This window comes from Heterodontus francisci, chromosome 44 (genome assembly GCF_036365525.1).
Source record: "Heterodontus francisci isolate sHetFra1 chromosome 44, sHetFra1.hap1, whole genome shotgun sequence".
Lineage (NCBI taxonomy): Eukaryota > Metazoa > Chordata > Chondrichthyes > Heterodontiformes > Heterodontidae > Heterodontus > Heterodontus francisci.
Window position 1 is genome coordinate 19,088,406 of NC_090414.1, and position 21,019 is coordinate 19,109,424.

The window sequence follows — 21,019 nt, forward strand, 5'->3', positions numbered from 1 at the left end:
AGTGTAGTATTAGTATAAATGGGTGGTTGATGGTCGGCACAGACTCGGTGGGCCGCAGGGCCTGTTTCGGTGCTGTATCTCTAAAATAAAAAAATAAAATAAAAAAAATTAAAATGTCCGCAGGATAGAAGATGGTCAGATACCCAAGGATCTTCTGTATGGTGAGGTAGTCAGGGTCAAATGACAAGTAGGGCACCCAAAGCTCCGCTTAAAGGATGCTTGCAAGCATGACATGAAGGACCTAAATGTTGATTATCGCACTTGGGAGTCACTAATTGGCAAAAGAGGGAAAGGGCGGCGATACATCCTGTTCTGATGTGCACTACCATGATGACCAGTTGCTATTGCAGCTTGGCAACAGGCGCTAATGTCAAAAACAACAACTCACAGCATCAGTTGGCAGCTTCATGTGCGGCATTTGTGGCATAACCTGCCCCTCAAGGATTAGCTTTCATAGCTATCAGCAAAGACGCACCAAGAGAAGACGCCCCACCTAAATGGATTGTTTGCTGCATGTCCATCGTCTTTTGTCGATGGAAGGATGCCAACCATCTGTTTGCTCTTCCTACTCCTGCATTGCTACCTCTGAAGTCCCCCAAGGATCTATCCTTGGGCCCCTCCTATATCTAATCGACATGCTTTCTCTCGGTGACATCATCTGAAAACAAGATGTCAGATTCCAAATGACTCTGATGACAGCCAGATTTATTTCACCACTTCTCTTGATCCCTCCATTACCTCTGATTTGTCGGCTTGTCCGACATCTGGTACTGGATGAGCAGAGATTTCCTCCAACTAAATGTTGGGAAGACCAAAGCCATTATCTTCAACCCCCACCATGAACTCCATCCGCTGGCCATCAAATCCATCTCTCTTCCTGGCCAGTGCCTGAGACTAAACCAGACTGTTTGCAACCTTGGCGTCTTAATGATCCTGAGCTGAGCTACCAACCACATATCTAATCCATCATCTAAACCTCCAACTTCCACCTCTAATGTCACCCTTCTCCAACTCCGTCTCAGCTCATCTGCAGCTGAAACTCTCATTTTTGCCTATATTACTTCTAGAGTTCGCTATTCCAATGCTCTCCTGGCCAGCCTCCGATTTTCCACCCTTCATAATTCTCATGTCTGTATCCTATCTTGCACCTTGTCCTGTTCACCCATCACTCATGTTTTCGCTGACCTACATTGCCTGCTGGTCTGGCAATGCCTTGATTTTCAAATTCCCATCCTTGTTTTTAAATCCCTCCATGGCCTCGCCTCTTCCTGCAACTGTAACTCCTCCAGCCCTACAACTTTTTAAGATCTTTGTGCTCCTCCAGTTCTGGTCTATTGCACATCCACGATTTTCATTGCTCCACCATTGGCTGCCTTCAGTTGCCTAGGCCCAAAGCTCTGAAATTCCCTCCCTAAACCACTCTGCCACTGTACTCTCTCTCCTTAAAGATGCTCCTTAAATCCTACTTCTTCGACCAATTTTTTGGTTGCCTTTCATAATATCTCCTTAGAGTCATAGAGTTTTGCAGCACAAAAACAGGCCCTTCGGGCCAACGCGCCTGCGCCAACCATCAAGCACCCGTCCTAACTAGTCCCATTTCCCTGCACTTGGCCCGTAGCCTTGTATGTTATGGCATTTCAAGTGCTCATCTAAATACTTCTTGAATGTCGTGAGTGTTCCTGTCTCTACCACCTCTTCAGGCAGTGTGTTCCAGATTCCAACCACCCTCTGGGTGAAAAAATTCTTCCTCAACTCCCTCCAAACCTCCTGCCCCTTACCTTAAATCTATGTCCCCTAGTTATTGACCTCTCCGCTAAGGGAAAAAGTTTCATCCTATCTAACCTATCAATGCCCCTCATAATCTTGTACACCTCAATCAGGTCCCCCCTCAGCCTTCTCCGCTCCAAGGAAAACAGCCCCAGCCTATCCAGTCTGTCTTCATAACTGAAATGCTCCAGCCCAGGCAACATCCTGGTGAATCTCCTCTGCACCCTCTCCAGTGCAATCACATCCTTCCTATAGTGTGGTGACCAGAATTGTACACAGTACTCCAGCTGTGACATAACCAGTGTTTTATACAGCTCCATTATAACCTCCCTGCTGTTATATTCTATGCCTTGGCTAATAAAGGCAAGTATCCCATATGCCTTCCTAACCACCTTATCTACCTGTGATGCTGCCTTCAGAGATCTATGGACAAGCACCCCGAGGTTCCTCTGACCCTCTGTACTCCCTAGGGTCCTACCATCCATTGTATATTCCCTTGCCTTGTTAGACCTCCCAAAGTGCATCACCTCACACTTCTCAGGATTAAACTCCATTTGCCAAGGTTCTGCCCCATCTTACCAGGCCATCTATATCATCCTGTAGTCTAAGGCTTTCCTCCTCACTATTTACAACACCACCAATTTTCGTGTCGTCTGCGAACTTACTGATCATACCTCCTGTATTCACCATCTAAATCATTAATGTACACTACAAACGGTAAGGGTCCCAGCACCGATCCCTGTGGTACCCCAATGGTCACAGGCCTCCATTCACAAAAACAACCCTCTACCATCACCCTCTGCTTCCTTCCACTAAGCCAATTTTGAATCCAGTTTGCCAAATTACCCTGGATCCCATGGGCTCTTACCTTCTTAACCAATCTCCCATGCAGGAGCCTTACTGAAGACAATGGAGACTATATCATCTGCTTTACCCTCATCTACACCTCTAGTCACCTCCTTGAAAAATTCAATCAAATTTGTTAGACATGATATCCCCCTGATAAAGCTATGCTGACTATCCCTGATTAGTCTCTGCCTCTCCAAGTGGAGATTAATCCTGTCCCTCAGAATTCTTTCCGATAATTTCCCTACCACTGATGTTAGACTCACCAGCATGTAATTACCTGGTTTATCCCTGCCACCCTTCTTGAATAATGGTACCACATTCACTGTCCTTTAATCCTCTGGCACCTCTCCTGTGGCCAGAGAGGATTTGAAAATTTGTGTCAGAGCCCCTGCCTCACATAGCAGCCTGGGATACATCTCATCTGGGCCTGGGGATTTATCCACCTTTAAGCCCGCTAATACAGCTAATACTTCATCCTTTTCAACGCTAATTTGATCAAGTATATCACAATCCACTTCCCTGATCACTACACCTACATCGTCCCACTCCATAGTGAACACAAATGAAAAATAATCATTCAAAAACCTCACCTATGTCCTCCGGCTCCACACACACATTGCCTCTTTGATCCCTAATGGGCCCTACTCTTTCCCTGGTTATCCTATTGCCCCTAACATACTTATAAAATGCCTTGGGATTTTCTTTTATCTTGTCTGCCAGTGATTTTTCATGCCCCCTCTTCGCTCTCCTAATTAAGTACTCCCCTACACTTTCTATACTCCTCTAGTGCCTCCGCTGTTTTCAGCACTCTGAATCTGCCATACGCCTCCTTTTTTTACCTTATCTAATCCTCTATATCCCTTGACATCCAGGGTTCCCTTGACCTGTTGGTCCTACCCTTCACCTTTTTTAGATTTTTTTCAGATTCAGAGATACAGCACTGAAACAGGCCCTTCGGCCCACCGAGTCTGTGCCGACCATTAACCACCCATTTATACTAATCCTACACTAATCCCATATTCCTACCACATCCTCACCTGTCCCTATACATCCTCACCTGTCCCTATATTCCCCTACTACCTACCTATACTAGGGGCAATTTACAATGGCCAATTTAACTATCAACCTGCAAGTCTTTTGGCTGTGGGAGGAAACCGGAGCACCCGGAGGAAACCCACGCAGACACAGGGAGAACTTACAAACTCCACACAGGCAGTACCCAGAATTGAACCCGGGTCGCTGGAGCTGTGAGGCTGCAGTGCTAACCACTACGCTTTATGGGAACATGCTGCACCTGAACCGTCACAATTTTCCTTCTAAATGACTCCCACTGGTCTGATCTAGACTTTCCTATAAGAAACTGCTGCCAGTTCACTTTGACCAGATCCTGTTTTATCTTATTGAAATCTGCCTTCCCCCAATGAGTACTCTTATTTCCGGTCCCTCTATGTCCTTTTCCTTATGAGGCTTGGGATCAAATTTTGTTTAATAGCGCTCCTTGGATATTTCACTACATTAAAGGCACTATTGTTATATTTTTTGTTGTAACCCACAGAGTTAGGACAGGCAAAAATATATTTTCTCCCACCCTGATAGTATCTAACAAGGGTCCAGTGGGGATCCCATAATTTAGACACAAGATTCTCAGCTTTCTTCAAAATCTCTCACCTCCAGACTCCAGTTGCTCCCTCTTCAAAACAGCCTTTTTTGGAGTCTCCAATATTGCTGTGGTGAGATTTTCACTTTTCTGCAGTTTGTAAACTCATACATGCTCCCTGCATCCTAATTGTTAAAATTAAGACTGCACAGGCTCCTATTATAATTCATTCTTCTCCAGCACTGTCAGAATTGTTGTTAATCCAAGGTCTTTTCTACCTATTTAGGTAGAGATAAAGGATACCAAGGCATTATTCAAATAAAGTGACTCCTGACAATGCATCTGGCGCCCCAACGTTATCAGAGCACTCCCAGCAGCACGCATGTGCAGAACGGTCTCTTGCTGTCAGTAAGGTGCTGCACATGCACAGCCTACCTTCTTGCCAGGACCAATTTGTGCACGAAAATGTCATCGCCTGCTGGAACGTCCCCCTCTTCCCCGGTGCAGTCTCCCACGCCTATCTGGTCCCGGCCTCGCTGCTGCCTTCCCTCAGTCACAGGCTGCCCGCTTCAACTCCCCCACCCCCATTGTCCATTTGCTCCCACTCGCCGCTTCATTGCCATCAGCCGCTCGCTCCGCTCACTGCTTCAAACCACCTGGCCCCCACCCCTCCATCATTGGCCACTCGCTCCAGGCCTCGCTGCTTCATTTCCCCCACACCCCTGCTCTCTCCCACTTTTCTACTACCGCTCCCTCCCGCTTTTCCCTCCCATTCCCCCCCCCCACTGCCCCTCCACTCCCTCCCACTTCCCCCTCTCCCCCAAACTCTCGCTTGCAGTCTCCTTCCCCACCCCTGCCAATTTCTAGCTTGCCACTCTCTCCTCGCTCACTCTCCTTTTCCCCCGTGGAGGGAGGACCGGCTTGGGGGGAGAAGCGGGAGGGAGCAGGGGGGAGAAGTGGTGAGCGGGGTGGTGGTGTGGTGAAGCAGCGAAGCCTGGAGCACGCGGTGAGCGGGAGGCTGCACCGGGGAAAAGAAGCAAGATATTATTGGGGATGGAATAGGATCACAGCGATTGAATGTAATTTTTTGTGATAAACTGAGCAGTGCCATCTTTAATCCTGGCAGCTGCCTAATACATCGCAGTCAGTAACATTTCAGTGCATGAGGCTGCATTTGTGCATGTGGAAGTACTGCGCCACCTAGTGGTTGCATTGTCAGCAAACACAGCCTTATTCAAATAAGTTCTCCTGGAATTTTGACCGATGTTTTTCCTAACATCAACAAATAACCATTTCTTCATTTCATTCCTGGAACAGAATGGTTGCCACATGTGCCTACATAATCACAGAAAATGCACTCCAAAAGTAATTAATAGAATGCTTGAGGCATTTCAATATGATAAGGTGTTACAACGCAAAAAGTTTCTGTTTACACTTACACTTCATCCCTGATGGTGCCCTGTGATATAAGCTTGGTCCTTTCTCTTTGATTTCTCAATAAGAAATAACGATCAATAATTATTATGATGATACTTGGAGTATATTTTATGTAAGGCTGTGTGTGCTGCTACTATGTAGCACTGTCACTAACAGTCCCAACCTCTGCCTTGCTTGAGGTCTACTGTCAAGAGTGAACCAACATTCAGCTCCATGGAGTGACTGGGTGCAGGCCACATCTTACAGATCCCCACAGACTCTGCTCAAGTGCCATCACACTACTGTGGCAAATTGCCTGTTGGAGACCAGGCACCTCCCTAGAGGAAGGGAAAGAAAAAGATTAAGCAGTTGATTGATGGTTTTACTCCTCTTAATAGTCTTCTTAGGGCCACAAACGCAGAAGTGAACTGTAATGGCTCTAAGAGTGTGTTGAATACCTATTATTTTCTAATGTGTTGAAATCCTTGCTTTGTTCAAATTGAGCCCCAAATCATCATGAATTTTTAACATTACAAACCTGTTTTCCACCTCCACAATAGTGTCTGGCAAAGGAAAGTTCAGTGTTTCAGTTAGGAAAGAGGCAGCAACACCAGCTATTAGTGCCATTCCACCATATATAACCAGCGGTAGAGATGGTACATAATCACCGCTCAGCCTTACAAACGGTGCTAGCATGGATCCAATCCGGCACATCGTACTCACTAGTCCCAGTCCCGTCTGTCTGCAAGGGGAATCAAATAAACCAAGTGGGTCAGAAGTTGATGAAATGTTTCACCTTTTAACAATTTTTTTTCTTTTCTACTCTAATGAAGCTACTCAATCTTGATGGAGTATGGTTCAGTCTCCTTCAGTATGAAACTTCCTATTATGCCCTAGGAGCACAGGAACAGGCATTTAGCCCCTCAAGCCTGTTCCGCCATTCAGTGAGATCATGGCTGGTCTGCGACCCAACTCCATCTATCCCCCACTTTACCCCATATCTCTTAATACTTTTGGCTATCAAAAATCTGTCAGTCTCAGTTTTAAAATTAACAATTGGATCTAACATCAATTGCCCTTTGCAGAAGAGAGTTCCAAACTATTACCACCCTTAGTATGAAGAAATGTTTCCTGTGGCAGGTGTTGTACCTCCCCTCTGCATCTGTGTGGGGATTCCTCACAGGTGTCAGTATCCATGTCGTCAGTGCGTAGCCCTTGTCTCCCAAGATGCATCCCTGAAGGCGTGTGGGAGGCCAGAAAAGCTCTTGCACTTGAGACTGCCTCAAAATGTAGGCATCATGACATTCCCGGGATGTGTGCAACGACCTGCAGTTTCTGTTTACTGTGGTCGCACACAGGTTGTACATTGAAGGAGCGAAAGCCCTTCCTGCTGATGAAGGCCGTTGGATGGTGTGCAGGACCCTTGATGGCCACATGTGTGCTGTCAATGACACTTTGCAGCTGAAGGAATCCAGCAATGGACCTATCAGTTTGAGAGTTGGGATCCATGCGGAAACTCACATAGTTGCCAGCCCTCCTGAAAAGGGCATTGGTGACCTCCTTGATGCACCGATGGGCTGCTGATTGAGATCCCACACATGTTCCCAGTGGATCCCTGGAATGTTTCAATAGCATAGAAGTTCAGTGCCATGATGACCTTCAGTGCCACTGGTGTTGGATTTTCATCAAGTCCCTGGGTACTGCTCGTCTTACATCATAGAGATTGGTCAGTTACGGCCTCCTTAGAGAGGCGGAGTCTTCATTGACATTGCCTCTTGGACATTTGTAGATAGTTGAGCCTCAACAACTAGACCCTCTCTGGAGAATAGCTTCTTCTGTGTGGGGGAGGCTGTTAACTTTCCCCTCTGTGGCCTTCTCCATCGTCTGGAGGCCAACGCTGACCCTCCTGTGGGCTCAAAAGCACTGCTGCTGCCAGTACATGGACCTCCCTCCCCCTCTGCTGCACCTCCTCTTCATTGGGGTCCCCAAAGCCTGGATGAATGAGGCCCAGGATTGGTGGCCTCTCCCTGAGTTTAACGCCTTCACTGCCAACGACTCTCCCCCTCATTCCTCTGATGAGGTGTCACTTGCCTGTGGCTTGCCTGGTATGGCACCTCCACAATGCTGGCACCTTGCCCCCACTCCTCAAAAAATGTCCAATGCTGCCTCTCCTGATGGCCTCCCCTTGCAGCCAGGAATGAGATCCCACCTCCATGTCGCCTCAGTCAACTAGACGAGGCTCTGAATCCTATGATTCCCAAGTGCCGTTAATAAAGTTTTAAATTAAGAATAAAATTGTTGTCAATAGGCCTCATAACTACCTTAAATGCCTGCCCGCCCTGTCAATGTCTGCTCTTTGCCCGCCATATTTGCCACCATCCATAAAATTGGGATGGGATGCCACAATGTCAGACTGCCTATTCAATGTTTCCTGTTCCAATTTAATGCCCTCCTGCCTCCATTCCACTCCCCGAAGTCCACATAAAGTTCTGCCGATGGTGTGTATTGATTTTCAGAAGGTCTTCAATAAAGTGTCTCACAGGAGATTCGTTAGAAAAGTTTTGCTTTATAAACACTCCTGTGAAGCACCTTGGGATGTTTTATTACATTAAAGATGCTATGTAAATAAAAGTTGTTGTTATTGTTGGAATCAAGCCTGTTCTGAATGGCTCCGTATACAGTGGAGCCTTTAGTCACCAGTCTATTGTCAGAGCTCTATCCGGATGATTGTAAATACAGTTACTGACCTTGTTCAAATGAATCAGTTATAAATTTAACAGGACCACCCACCTGATGGTAGTTGGATAAAGTTCACTTGTGTAGAGCATGCAACAGGTGAATGAGGCTGCAAGACATCCCTTCCCAACAGCAGCAAACGAAGTTCGTAAGGCCTGAAATTCTGCAAAAGAGATGGAGCAGTAGTAATTTCACTTTAATGAATTGATTAATACATTCAGGTGTATCAAATATAGAAATTCCAGCAGTACCATTAACCAACTAGTTAAAAATAGAGACATTTTTATCCTAAATACGTTTGTACTCATGCACTTTCAACGGAAATCACTGGCTAATGATGGGAAATGAGGACCCTGGTTGATTTTTTCCTATCTCTAGCCAAGATATTCAAAACCAAGTATAACACACTCACTACAACTTTTTAATTTTTTCATGGGATGTGGGTGTCACTGGCTAGGCCAGCATTTGTTGCCCATCCCTAATTTCCCTTGAGAAGGTGGTGGCGAGCCCGCCTTCTTGAACCGCTGCAGTCCATGTGCTGTAGGTACAGCCACAGTGCAGTTAGGAAGGGAGTTCCAGGTTTTTGACCCAGCAAAAGTGAAGGAACGGCACTATAGTTCCAAGTCAGGATGGTGTGTGACTTGGAGGGGAACTTGCAGGTGGTGGTGTTCCCATGCATCTGCTGCCCTTGTCCTTCTAGGTGGTAGAGGTCGCGGGTTTGGAAGGTGCTGTCGAAGGAGGCTTGGTGAGTTGTTGTAGTGCATCTTGTAGATGTACACACTGCTGCCACTGTGCATCGTCAGTGGTGGAGGGAGTGAATGTTTAAGGTGGTGGATTGGGTGCCGAACAAGTTGGCTACTTTGCCCTGAATGGTGTCAAGCTTCTTGAGTGCTGTTGGAGCTGCACTCATCCAGGCAAGCGGAGAGTATTCCAACACACTCCTGACTTATGCTTTGTGGATAGTGGACAGACTTTGGGGAGTCAGGAGATGCGTTACTAGCTGCAAAATTCCCAGCCTCTGACCTGCTCTTGTAGCCACAGTACTTATATGGCTGGTCCAGTTCAGCTTCTGGTCAATGGTAACCCCAGGATGTTGATAGTGGGGGATTCAGCAATGGTAATGCCATTGAATGTCAAGGGAAGATATTGGATTCTCTTTTGTTGAACTTGGGACAGCCCAGGGATCAACCTTGGATTTTCCTTGCCTGAATGGCTTCATAGCACACTTGTGATGCATGAACACATATGTCCCCTCCTTGCCTTGGGACCTTATCTTTGTATCTTTAATCTGTCAAATAACATCCCTGTTTATTTCTTTTTTGAATGTTTGAACACATCCTAAGTTTAATGCACGTTATTATCTCTAATTACAAATTATTTACATTCTAAATTATCTTCAGCTCATATCTGGCTTATTATCTTCTGACTCAGTACAAGGAACACGCCCACTTGCACTTCTCCGATTTTCAGTATTATGTTTTCCCTCTTCTCCAGTTTTTTTGTTTTTCCAATGAACATAGTTTGAGCTCTTCAGAATCTCTTGATAGCTCAGTGATTTAAGACCCATAATTTACTGGTAGTTTGCATGAGATGGACAACCACTGGTCTTGATAGGTTAATAAATCGACAAACATACGACATTACAACAAGACAGAATGGCACCAACAGTGGCTCTTGCATCTGTGTTCCTCTTTAGCTAGTCTCAGGTCAGCATTGTCAGATAGCATCTATTTTATTCCCCAATTTTCTCCTTGTTTCTCTGCTGCTTTCTTGATGAACTGACAGCTGCTTGCGTATGGTTCCACAGGCTGCCGCAACATTCCAGTATCATGTTGTCATCTAATATCCACAGACAAGCATCTTTTGGGGAGAAGGGCTGTTAAGGCCATTGCACAGGGATGAAGAGCAGAGACTGATTCTCCCCAATCATTAGCACTAGAATTCTCCCCAATCATTAGCACTGGAATAGTGTGACCAATTTAGGCAGGCCAGCTGCTACCCTTGATGAGTTTAGCTAACTTAGCATGTAGCAGAAATCAAAACCCAGATCTTCTGGTCTGTGTAACTTCATACCACTCAATAGGCTCTCTGAAGGACTGGATGATGGCATCTATAATTCCCTATCCTCCTGAATGAGAGTGATGTGGACTTAAGTGCCTTTGCGGGGAAAAGGAAGGTATGTGACTATAAGACCTTACCTTTTGAAATAAAGATGTTTGCTATCATAATGCTTCCTGCCAGGATGAGGGAGGTGCCTTGTGTGAACCGTCGGCCTACATAATTCATGGTGATGAAACCAACAAGTTTTGCTGGAATGTCGACAGCTCCAAAAATGACTTGCATGAGGTAAATATCAACTCCAAATCCTTGCAGGTCTATCGATAATCCATAATATGCAAAACCCGTCGAAAACCTGTTGCAGGAAAAAGAACAATTTTTAAAATCTTGTCCAAATTGCTTAGTCATAGAGTGACACAGCACTGGAACAGGCCCTTCAGCCCACCGAGTCTGTGCCGACCAACAACCACCCATTTATACTAATCTTACATTAATCCCATATTCCCTACCAACACTTGGGGCAATTTACAATGGCCAATTTACCTATCAACCTGTAAGTCTTTGACTGTAGGAGGAAACCAGAGCACCTGGCGGAAACCCATGCAGTCACAGGGAGAACTTGCAAACTCCACATAGGCAGTACCCAGAAATGAACCCGGGTCCCTGGAGCTGTGAGGCTGCGGTGCTAACCACTGCAGCACTGTGCTTTTGTGGATGGAGATTTTATTTGCATCTTCTCCATTCATTTCTTTATAAATCATCAAGGAAATCAGTCAACTTGCAGCAGTCTTAGAGTTTCTCTTGGTCATTCCCCTTCCTTTCTGCTTCCCTTTTCTCACTGGTATTGTTTGTTTATGGCCACCATTTAACACCTAGTTAAGAGAACTCGTTATTTATTAACTTACCAAATTAACATGTTACAGAACGTTGTCTTGCGTATGATGGGTGTCCGGAACAGATCTAACATACTGTAGGAATCTTTGGTGCCTGATAGTTCTTGCCTCATATTCGATTTGAGAATCTACAAAATATACATACAATGAAATGTCACTTCGGCACTGAGCATATCCCTTTCTCTGGAGTATTCAGCTCCTGTGATGGATTCATGACTTTAACAGCAGTGATTTTGGTCTTCTTCACATCTCAGTTTGGATGAAAATGGGGTCGAAGCAACTGAGAAGTCTGACAAGAGATCAGTTCTGTCTGATTCCTAGTGGCTTTAGTTTCACACCATGCTCTATCATTTGGACAGGTTAGGAATAGGTGTAGGAGCTTTGTGTGTGAAGCAGATAGGTGTTTATTAGCATAGTCAAAACGGGGTGAGGAAGAGTGCAACACTATTTCTTGGCTCATGGGTATGCTGAATACTAAGTTGTCAGCACACCAATGAAAACTTTGTGGAAGGAGTCCTCAGGAAAACCAGCAGGTGGATGGTCCATAAATTTTGGAGATATTGTTTCAGAACTTCCATTTTTTCCCCACTTGTGGCACTCAGCCTTTGTGTGTCATCATTAATTTATTGAGCACCGATTGGGATCCTCTGAGCTGATGTCTGGAGGAACAGGAGGAACCTCCATATCTCCTTTCGGCAGACTTTACGTGTTGGAGGTTCCACTTCCTGAAGGACACTGTGCCAGATTAAACATTCTGCTGGAAGGTTCTTGACAAGCATCTCAATTGTTGCATTGCATAAAAGAATGCATGTCAAGGTGATCAGGAGTCATTATTGCGTATTTAGGCACACCTGCCAAAATGCCTCCAAATGTTTCAGCAGTCCCTGCAACACCATCTGGGAATGATGGGGGGAGCCTGTCGTCTCAGTGTCTGGGTCGGAGGCAGATATCGAGCTATGCCATCTGGTGTAATGAAATCTGTGGCTACCATGCACCAAAAGGTTTGCACTTGCAGGCACAGGTGCAGTCAACTGTGGTCTGAAACCTGGCTGCCCTGCCTTGCTGTGCTGCCATATAGGATGATGTCGCAGAGAAGCTCAGAAGGTAACCGTCTTCACAAACATCACCTCATCTTAAGTGGCCATTAAACAGAGGGATGGGTGTTGGCCTGTTCTGTCACTTGCCGGCAGACTCATGTCTTAATTCTCTACCCTTCAGTCTTGGCAAAGGTTGTTGAAGAGTTGAGATATCCTTTAAGGTGTTCCAGAAGCTTTCTGATATTTGGACTCCCCGTACTGACACTCCCCTTTAACTGTTTGATCTGTTTAAATTTCACGAACTTGCAATTTCCTGCTGCTGCCACTTTTGTCACCCTTTATCCTGTCCGAGTATGCAACTGGAGTTGTGAATAGAATCATAGAATGAGACAGCGCAGAAGGAGGCCATTCAGCCCATTGTGCCTGTGCCAGCACTTTGGTAGAGCTATCCAATTATTTCCACTCCTGTGCTCTTTCTCCATAGCCCTGCAAATTTTTTTCCCTTCAGAAGGTGGGATTAGAATGGGTGGGTTGTTTTTCGGCTGGCACAGACATGATGGGCCAAGTAGCCTCTTTCTGTGCCTTAAACTTTCAATGATTCTATGATTCTATTAGATATTTTATCCAATTCCCTTTTGAAAGTTACGATTGAATCTCAGCTTTAGAAACCTGAAGAGTGGACTAGGGTGGAAAAAGTGGGGAGGTTTAGGAGTGCCCCAATTTTGTATCATGATCATAATGAAGATAGAAGTGTTAGGAGAGCTTCCCTAATATCTAGTTTAGACGTTTTTGGTCTTGATAGTTAGAATTGTTGAGGGAAAAAAGAAATGTTTGGTACAAAAGAGAAAATACTGCTTCTTTGAAGAAGCTTCAGCAATGGAGGAGATCAGAAGATTCCATCTGAGGTCAGAGGAGATACTGAGTACAAGAATGTTGGTGAATGCAGAAGAACTAAGAATGGAATTGCCAATGGAAAGGGGGAGGAGCTGTTGGTTGTACTTGTTACAGATGTAAAAAAACTGTCTTTGAAGCATTGAAGGAAGCAAGATTTTCATTGTCCAATCTAAGGGCCTGGAGGAAATCAAAATGCAGTAATTGAGCTATTCACTAGAGGATGAGGGAGTGACAAAAAAATAAGTCTTTTGTCTATTACTAGCTTGGCAGCAGTCCCCTTAACTCAGTCACCAAACATAATGCGGCAGATTCTCCTCTTCAGCACTTACTTTGGCAGGTGCTTGTTCATTCCTGGCTCCAGGTCAGAAGAAACTAATGTAAAATGACTGCCTCTCTTTCTCTCTCTTTAATAGAGCTGGCTTCAGAACTCTGATGTCTTCAGTGGGGGAAGCATTAGAAAGCAATGTAACATCCAATTACATTTACTGTGTAAAGAGGTTTTAAAAACACCAGTTCCATGGTGTACCAAGGGAGATGAGTAAATGTAAAACAATTTTTTTAATATCAGCACTTACTGAAGTGGTGAGTTTTTCTCCTTCTTCCTCCTTGCCGTTCAATTTTGCTACCCTCTTGAGTTGTTTCAGAGCTGCGTCAGCCTTGTCATTTAGAATGAGCCAACGTGCAGACTCTGGGATCCACCTTTGTGTGAAGGATCACAAATACTTCGGATTACCACCTCAGCAATAAAAAGTAAGGAAACCTTAGAATAATTCAGCAGAAAGGTATTGGAAATGCATTCGTCATGAATTAGGCTTCATTTCTATTGATATTTGATAATATTAATGAGTTTATTTTAATTTATTTTTCATTGTTTTTATTCTTAGTAGATTCACAAGACTGGTCATTCAGGAATAGTTGTTTCGATAAGCCCTTCATAGTTTCTCACTGTCAGTTTTCCAGCCAATTTCCCGGCTTCTGTTCTGTATGTTTCCTACCTCTTCAGTTCAGAATTGCTGCTGCTTTACTTTGAGCCATTTAATAGCATTGAAAGCAAAAGTGTGACTGAAAAAACATGACAGTAAGTGAGGTTAATGTGTACAGAAAATACACACTGTATACAATAGTTTTAATATAGCTTGGCAGATCACCCATGACCTTGCTCACAGCAAGTGAGAGGGTACTAAATATGACTGTGATGTCTGAAGTTTGATAGCAAGTGGGTACTAAATGGAACATTTTAATATAGTGGCTGCCGGGCGATGTCTCTCCTACTTGTATCTGTCCTCATCTTGTGTCTGCATCTACATCTGTATCTCATCTCTATCTGACATCTCTTCTCCACTACCAAAAGTCTTCTTAAATCCCTCTCCCTGCACCCTCCACCCTCAATTCCAATAAAGAGTGGAAGGAGCTAGTGGACGTCTTTGTCCCTAAGACTGAGATCTTTCTTTCTTGCCTCTGCTGCATCCCTTCCTTCCTCTAGCCCACCAAGCCAAATTTGCCCCCTGCCCCAGCCTTGAACTCTGCCCTCTCTGAGCTCATCTTGTCCAGGTGACCCACCTATTATTCTGACCCTATTCCCACTACCTAACTTCCCTTCCTGGTCCCCATCCAGCTGATATTGTGAATGGTTCCCTCTCCTTTAGTACTGTCCACTTCTCTGCCATCATCATATTCCTAAAAACCCACTCTTGACTCCTCTATCCTTGCAAATTACCATCTTATCTCCAACCTCCCTTTCCTCTCCAAAGTCTTTGAATGTTATGTTGCCTCCCTAACCTCCTGCAACTCCATGTTTGAACTTCTGATCAGGTTTCCACCCTACTACAGCACCAAAATGGGCCTAATCAGTTACAAATGACAGCCTGTGTGACTGTAACTTTTGTGCACTATCCCTCCTCATCTTTCTCAGTCTATCTGCAGCGTTTGACACAGTTGACCATATCATCCCCCTCCAATGCCTCTCCTGGATTGTCTAGCTGAGTGGAACTGCCCTCGCCTGGTTCCATTTTTATCTATCCAATCGTAACCAGAGAATCATCTGCAGTGCTTCTCTTCCCAATCGCACACTGTTACGTCTATCCTTGATTCCCTCCTATTTCTCATCTACATTCTGCAACATCATCCAAAAATATAATGTCAGGTTTCACATGTATGCAGACGACACCCAGCTCTATCTCAGAGGATCAATTTAATCGTTTAATTATTATTGTGAAATAAATAGTTTTTTTAGAAATTTTTCAAAACCTGATTTTGACCATAAGAATTACTGAGGAAAAATTGAGGGTTTTTTTGAAAAAGCATTTTGAGCAATTTTGATTGGTTCCTTAACAAAGTTTCAATGTTAAAAGTTGACATTAAAGTTTGACCAAAAATAGACAACAAGAAGTAAGAGTTTTGGACAGGAAGAGCATACACAAGCAATATTTTTAATAACATATATGTAGAATGAACACCCCATTTAATGCAACTTATCCTTCAACTTGCTATGAGCAGAATCACAGGATGTACAGTAGTAATATAAATGGGTAATTATTGCTACAATTATTCAAAAAGAGATCATTTGTATCTGACTTTACCATGAGTAGAGGCAGATGATGAAAAATGGGGCAGAAACTGCAAATTGAAGCCAACGCCAATCTTGAATTCCATACGCTAGACCGGCCAGGCCTAGTTGACCAAAGGTGTAAAAATAATTCATCAAAGTCATAACAGAAGTTCGGATTTTATTTGGCATCCATTCAACGGCTGGGGGGAGAGATAAAAGAAAAATCAAGATAGTACATTGAACTGCTGACATTGAGCTGGCAACTGATGGGCTGGCTTACAACCCATGTACTTTTAATGTAAACTACACGATGTGCACCAAGTGTGAATGAGGCACAGTAACGCATTAATTGCACAAGTTCTATCCTGAAGGTGCCCACACAAGCTGTGGAGCCGTTTGGTGCGTCACCCAAATGACCATTCTTCATATGCGACCTTGACAGTGAATATTAATTAGTAAGCTAGTTGATTATGTTGGACACCACGGGGGATCTTGATCTGGTCTTCATTTGATACCCAATTGGCTACAAAACCCAAGGATACCGAAAAATCTACAATTAATTCAAAAGGGCTGATCTTAACAAAATGGCAGCGTCTTTGGAACAGGTCAGATTTCAACCCTACTGGGTGGGAATGTAACTGAAGCTGAATAATTTTTTTTAAGAGCAAATTAAAATACATAGAAACCATGTACATACCCAAAGTTGAAAGAAGGCTGTATGGTTAGAAAGCAATACAGCTGACAAAGACAAATAAGACATGAACAAAATTAATAGTAAATATCCCCAACAAAACAAAGATAAATACCATAAATACCATGAACAGTTAAAGGCAGCCATTAGATCAGCTAAAAATTTAATGGCAAAGGGACAACTGAGGCAGTATTGGGCTGTTTCTGTGCTAATGCTATATAAAGTGGGCCTGTTAACAGTAAAATTGTTAATTGCATGCTTGGGAAGCACAGGTGATCCATGTTTTCCAAAGCTCTCTGCTGCTGGGGTTTTCCTCACCTCATGTCTGGGTCTGTTGTAGATTTATTAATAGAGATTGATTGCTATGATTAGTAAACAAACCCGTTATCGTTGTATCATGCAACTACCAGGATGGTAGAGGACAAGGTAGACAAACCATAGTTTTCTTTCATCTAGCAATTCCTAGAATACGGAAACTTAAAGTAGATCGGGCTGCCGGCCCAGATGATATTCACTGGAGGATCCTTAAAGAAATGGGTTATGCAAGCCCCTTGCCCCTGTCTTTAATAGCATGCTGAGATCAGAGACTATTCCTTAGACTAGAAGTATGATAATGTAGTTCATGTTTTTAGTAAGATGATAAGGCAGAAATGGGTAAACTATAGCTTGATTTCAGTAATAGGTTAAGATGCTGGAGGAAATCATTATGGACACTCCATATGATCATTTAAATTGCAAGAAGAGATTAAACAAACTAGAGTTGTATTCGCTGGAATTTAGCAGGTTAAAGGGTGATTTGATCGAAGTTTTCAAGATACTAAGGTAACAGATAGGGTAGATAGAGAGAAACTATTTCTGCTGGTTGGGGAGTCTAGAACTAGGGTGTAGTCTAAAAGAGTTCAGGAGTGAAATTAGGAAACACTTCTACCACCCTTTGTATGTTGAGGTTTGGAACTCTCTTCCACAAATAGCAATTGATTCTGGATCAATTGTTAATTTTAAAACTGAGATTGATAGATTTTTTGTTAACCAGAGCTATTAAGGGATATGGGGAAAAGGCAGATATATGGAGTTAGGTCACAGATCAGCCAGGATCTTATTGAATAGTAGAACAGGCTTGAGGGGCTAAATGGTCTCCTCCTGTTCTTGTGTTCCTTTGTTCATATGACGACTTAGATAGGGAAGGCCCTGTCAAAGATATCCAGCACAGCTTCTGGAACAGAAGGTAGTGTTTTACAATTTGATTGAATTTTTTGAAGAAGTCATCAGGTTAATGTATGAATACTACACAGCAGACATGGTTTATCTAGGCTTTCAGGAAGCTTTTGATAAGCTATCTCACAAGAGGCTTTGCTACAAGATAGAATCTTGTAGAATTAGTGCTTATATAATTGGTTTAGAATTGGCTGAAAGCCCATAGACAGAAAGTTGTAGTCAGTGGATTCTGCTTGGAGACCAGTTAAAAAGTGGTATCCTGCAGGAATCGGTGTTAAGAACTTTGCTGTTACTATTTCATTAATGATCTCAAAGCAGGCGCTGGGGGAAAGGAAGCAGACAATATTAAGTTTTTTTTATTCTTTCATGGTGAGGCCAGCATTTGTTGCCTATCCCTAATTGCCCTTGAGAAGGTTATGGTGATTTGCTAGGCCATTTCAGAGGGCAGTTAAGAGTCAGCCACATTGCTGTGGGTCTTGAGTTACATGTAGGCCAGACCGGGTAAGGCCTTTAGTGAACCAGATGGGTTTGTATGACAGTCGTTGATAGCTTCCATTTACCATTTCAATTCCAGAATTTTTTCATTAATTCATTGAATTTAAATTCCACCAGCTGCCATGGTGGGATTTGAACTCTTGTCCCCATGGCATTAGCCTAGGCCTCTGGATTACCAGTAATATTACCACACTATGCCACCGTCTCCCCATATGCGTGCATTAGAACTGTAAAGGATGCTCCTTACTGCAAGCAGATCTTGATGGGTTGAAAGAATGGGCCCATATTTGCAAGCAATGTTTAACTTAGAAAAGTGTGGTGTTTTGCACATGGGTAGATGAAATGCTGAACATACTTATTCCCTGTATGGAATAGAATTAAAACCACTAGTGAAAGAAGCAGGTCTGGGTGTTTTACTGCATCAGTCTGTAAAGGTGCATGACCAATGATGTGAAGCTACAGTTAAAGTAAACCTTTTTCAAGGGTGTATTCACAAGACAATTCATTATAAAATTAAGAATACAATGTTTTCATTGCACAAGACCATGGTTTGGTCTTAGTTAGAATACTGTTTCCAGATTTGTTGGAGGATATTGAGACCCTGAAAAGGGTGCAGAGGACGGCCTGAAGATTAATTCACAGTTTAAAATACTTTCAATGCACAGATAGGCTCAACAAGCTCGATCTGTATACTTTACAGAAGCTTACACTCGAATGATTTGATCGAGGTTTATAAAATAATGAAGGGACACAATTATGTTTATGTGGACCAAATAACGGAATAGGTTAGGGAGGATCAGGGGTCATGTTTCCAAGTTATGTGAAGCCAGGAGTAAATTGAATGCTAGGCAGTTCTTTTCCCAGAGAATACTGAGCCTGTGGAGCAGGTTATCTGCTCTTGCTGATTGACTGTTTTACTGGACCTGTCACTGGCTAGGAGTGGAGATCACCTCATACAAGAGGTAGGTATCTTGCAATGTTAATCAGGGTCATTGTGATCTCCTGAACTAGCTTCAATTGCCTGAAGGGATCTGAGAGTATTTTTCCAGGCTTTACTTTCCTAATTGGCCTGGATTTTAATCTGGATTTTTACCTTTCCCAGGAGATTACATGACTCCAGTTGGGGTGGGAAGTATATGTATTGTGATGCATAAGGCATCACAACTCTAATGGGACAGGCTAGATGGGCCAGTGTGTCTTTCCTTGTCCGTCATTTTTGTATGTTGCACCAGGATTGACTTTCAATTCTTTATGACTTTATGTCACACTGGAGAGTCTATATTGCCCGGTGCCACACCGTGAGTTGCATTTACATTCTAACTTTCAAAGATTTACAGTTGTTTCCAGTAGGACTGGATGGATGGACTATGTTAGACTTGACCGTTTATATCTCACAGTTGGGTTGATATGTATCACACTGAATTGGTCTCCTTTGGTTTTCAATGGGCTTCAGGCAACTACAAAAGGAAGTAAAGTAATTCACTTACCAAAATGGTAAGTGTTGCATATGATCCCTGACACTGCTACTCCACATAGAAACCTCCAGAAGCAGAACAAAGGGAAGGAGGAGGAGAAAGCCCCACATGTTCCAGAGACTGCCAACTGGAAGCTGGACCAGAACAGGAGGGTCCTACGCCCGTACCTAACAATAATAAACACAGGATTGACGTTAAGTAAATAAAACCCTTGCTATTACAGGTTTAACAGTGTTACATAACAGTATTAGTAAATGATTCAACTGCCTGTGCTGTGGCCTTGCCTGGAGGTATGGGACCCGATATTTATAGGGAGGGATCAGTGGTGGCGGGCAGTGGGAACCTACAAATGCCTACAATGTGGAGTTCCTGCTGAATTTAATGGCAGGACTGCATTAGAATTTTAAAAATTCTGTTTCCCGCCTGTTGGTCAGCAAGATTGGAGGCTGGCCAGCTACTGGGCAGGAAAGCATGCTAGGATGGAATTCTACAGCCAGGGACCATGGGGGCGAGTGGAGGGTTGGACAATGAATTGGGGGGTGGTGGAACCAGGAGATATCACGAGTTGGAAGGGGAGTCAGGCAGTTGCCCAATCATGGCAGAAGGTTTGCTTGAAGAGCCGGGGGAACCATTCCTGCTCCTCCTGGCCCACAAGCTGTGCTGGAATAATCCAGCATCTCCCGCCTCCTTTTAGCTGCTGAGTTTCCCAAGACCCGGGAAACCCAGTCCGCAGTCATTCAATTCAGATGGCTGCCAAAATCTCAAGATAGGTCTCATTAACATACTATAATGACAGTCCCGCCACTCCAGTGCAAGTTACTTGGCTGCCCCAAATACACCATGGTTAAACTGGAAAAAGGTGCGTTGATGGTGGGCTGGGGCTGGGTTTCACATATTTGCCTATTTAATCTCAGACCCAGACACTCTGCTGCCCGTCATGGGTGAGGGGGGTGTTTAAAACTCCCCCATGGTTAATAATTGGAACGGGTTCTGTTCAGTGTTTAATTCATGTTGTACAAGACCTTTGTAGCTTGCAGAGGTTTAAATACCAACTATCAGTGCAATGTGAATGGCTACTGAATTGTCATAGCAACAGTGGGAATGAAAGGGCCTTTATTCCAGTACTTTCCTGAAGGCGCTGAGTTCTTACTAGGATACAGTTTCCCATGGAAGGCTGAAAGTATTTGTCTATGAATTTGCATCTATTTGGAGACCAATTATCAGTGGTGCCAAGCAGGGTACAGTTAAGATCTTTGCTCTTGACTGCATTGGTGATCTGGATGTAGACATTGGGAGGCTATGAATGATACCAATATATGTGCAAGAATTAGAACTGTAGGGGATGCTC

General features: G+C 43.8%; 2 protein-coding genes across 4 annotated transcripts in view; one reads left to right on the plus strand and one right to left on the minus strand.

Moving 5' to 3' along the window:
* tm7sf2 (transmembrane 7 superfamily member 2) overlaps positions 1-21,019 on the plus strand; it is a 558,775-nt gene that overhangs the window by 102,114 nt on the left and 435,642 nt on the right. The gene's annotated exons all lie outside the window — the stretch shown is intronic.
* LOC137356052 (solute carrier family 22 member 6-A-like) overlaps positions 1-21,019 on the minus strand; it is a 36,318-nt gene that overhangs the window by 1,675 nt on the left and 13,624 nt on the right. For 2 of the 3 annotated variants that reach the window (XM_068021789.1, XM_068021791.1), the window contains exons 3-9: positions 19,684-19,838; positions 15,827-15,995; positions 13,823-13,946; positions 11,329-11,444; positions 10,564-10,778; positions 8,420-8,528; positions 6,168-6,371 (exon numbers count right to left, since the gene is read on the minus strand). In XM_068021789.1, coding sequence (XP_067877890.1) covers positions 6,168-6,371; positions 8,420-8,528; positions 10,564-10,778; positions 11,329-11,444; positions 13,823-13,946; positions 15,827-15,995; positions 19,684-19,838 — 1,092 coding nt within the window. Of the gene's footprint in view, positions 1-6,167; positions 6,372-8,419; positions 8,529-10,563; positions 10,779-11,328; positions 11,445-13,822; positions 13,947-15,826; positions 15,996-19,683; positions 19,839-21,019 lie in introns of those variants that run through there. The other variant, XM_068021790.1, reaches the window with a different exon arrangement.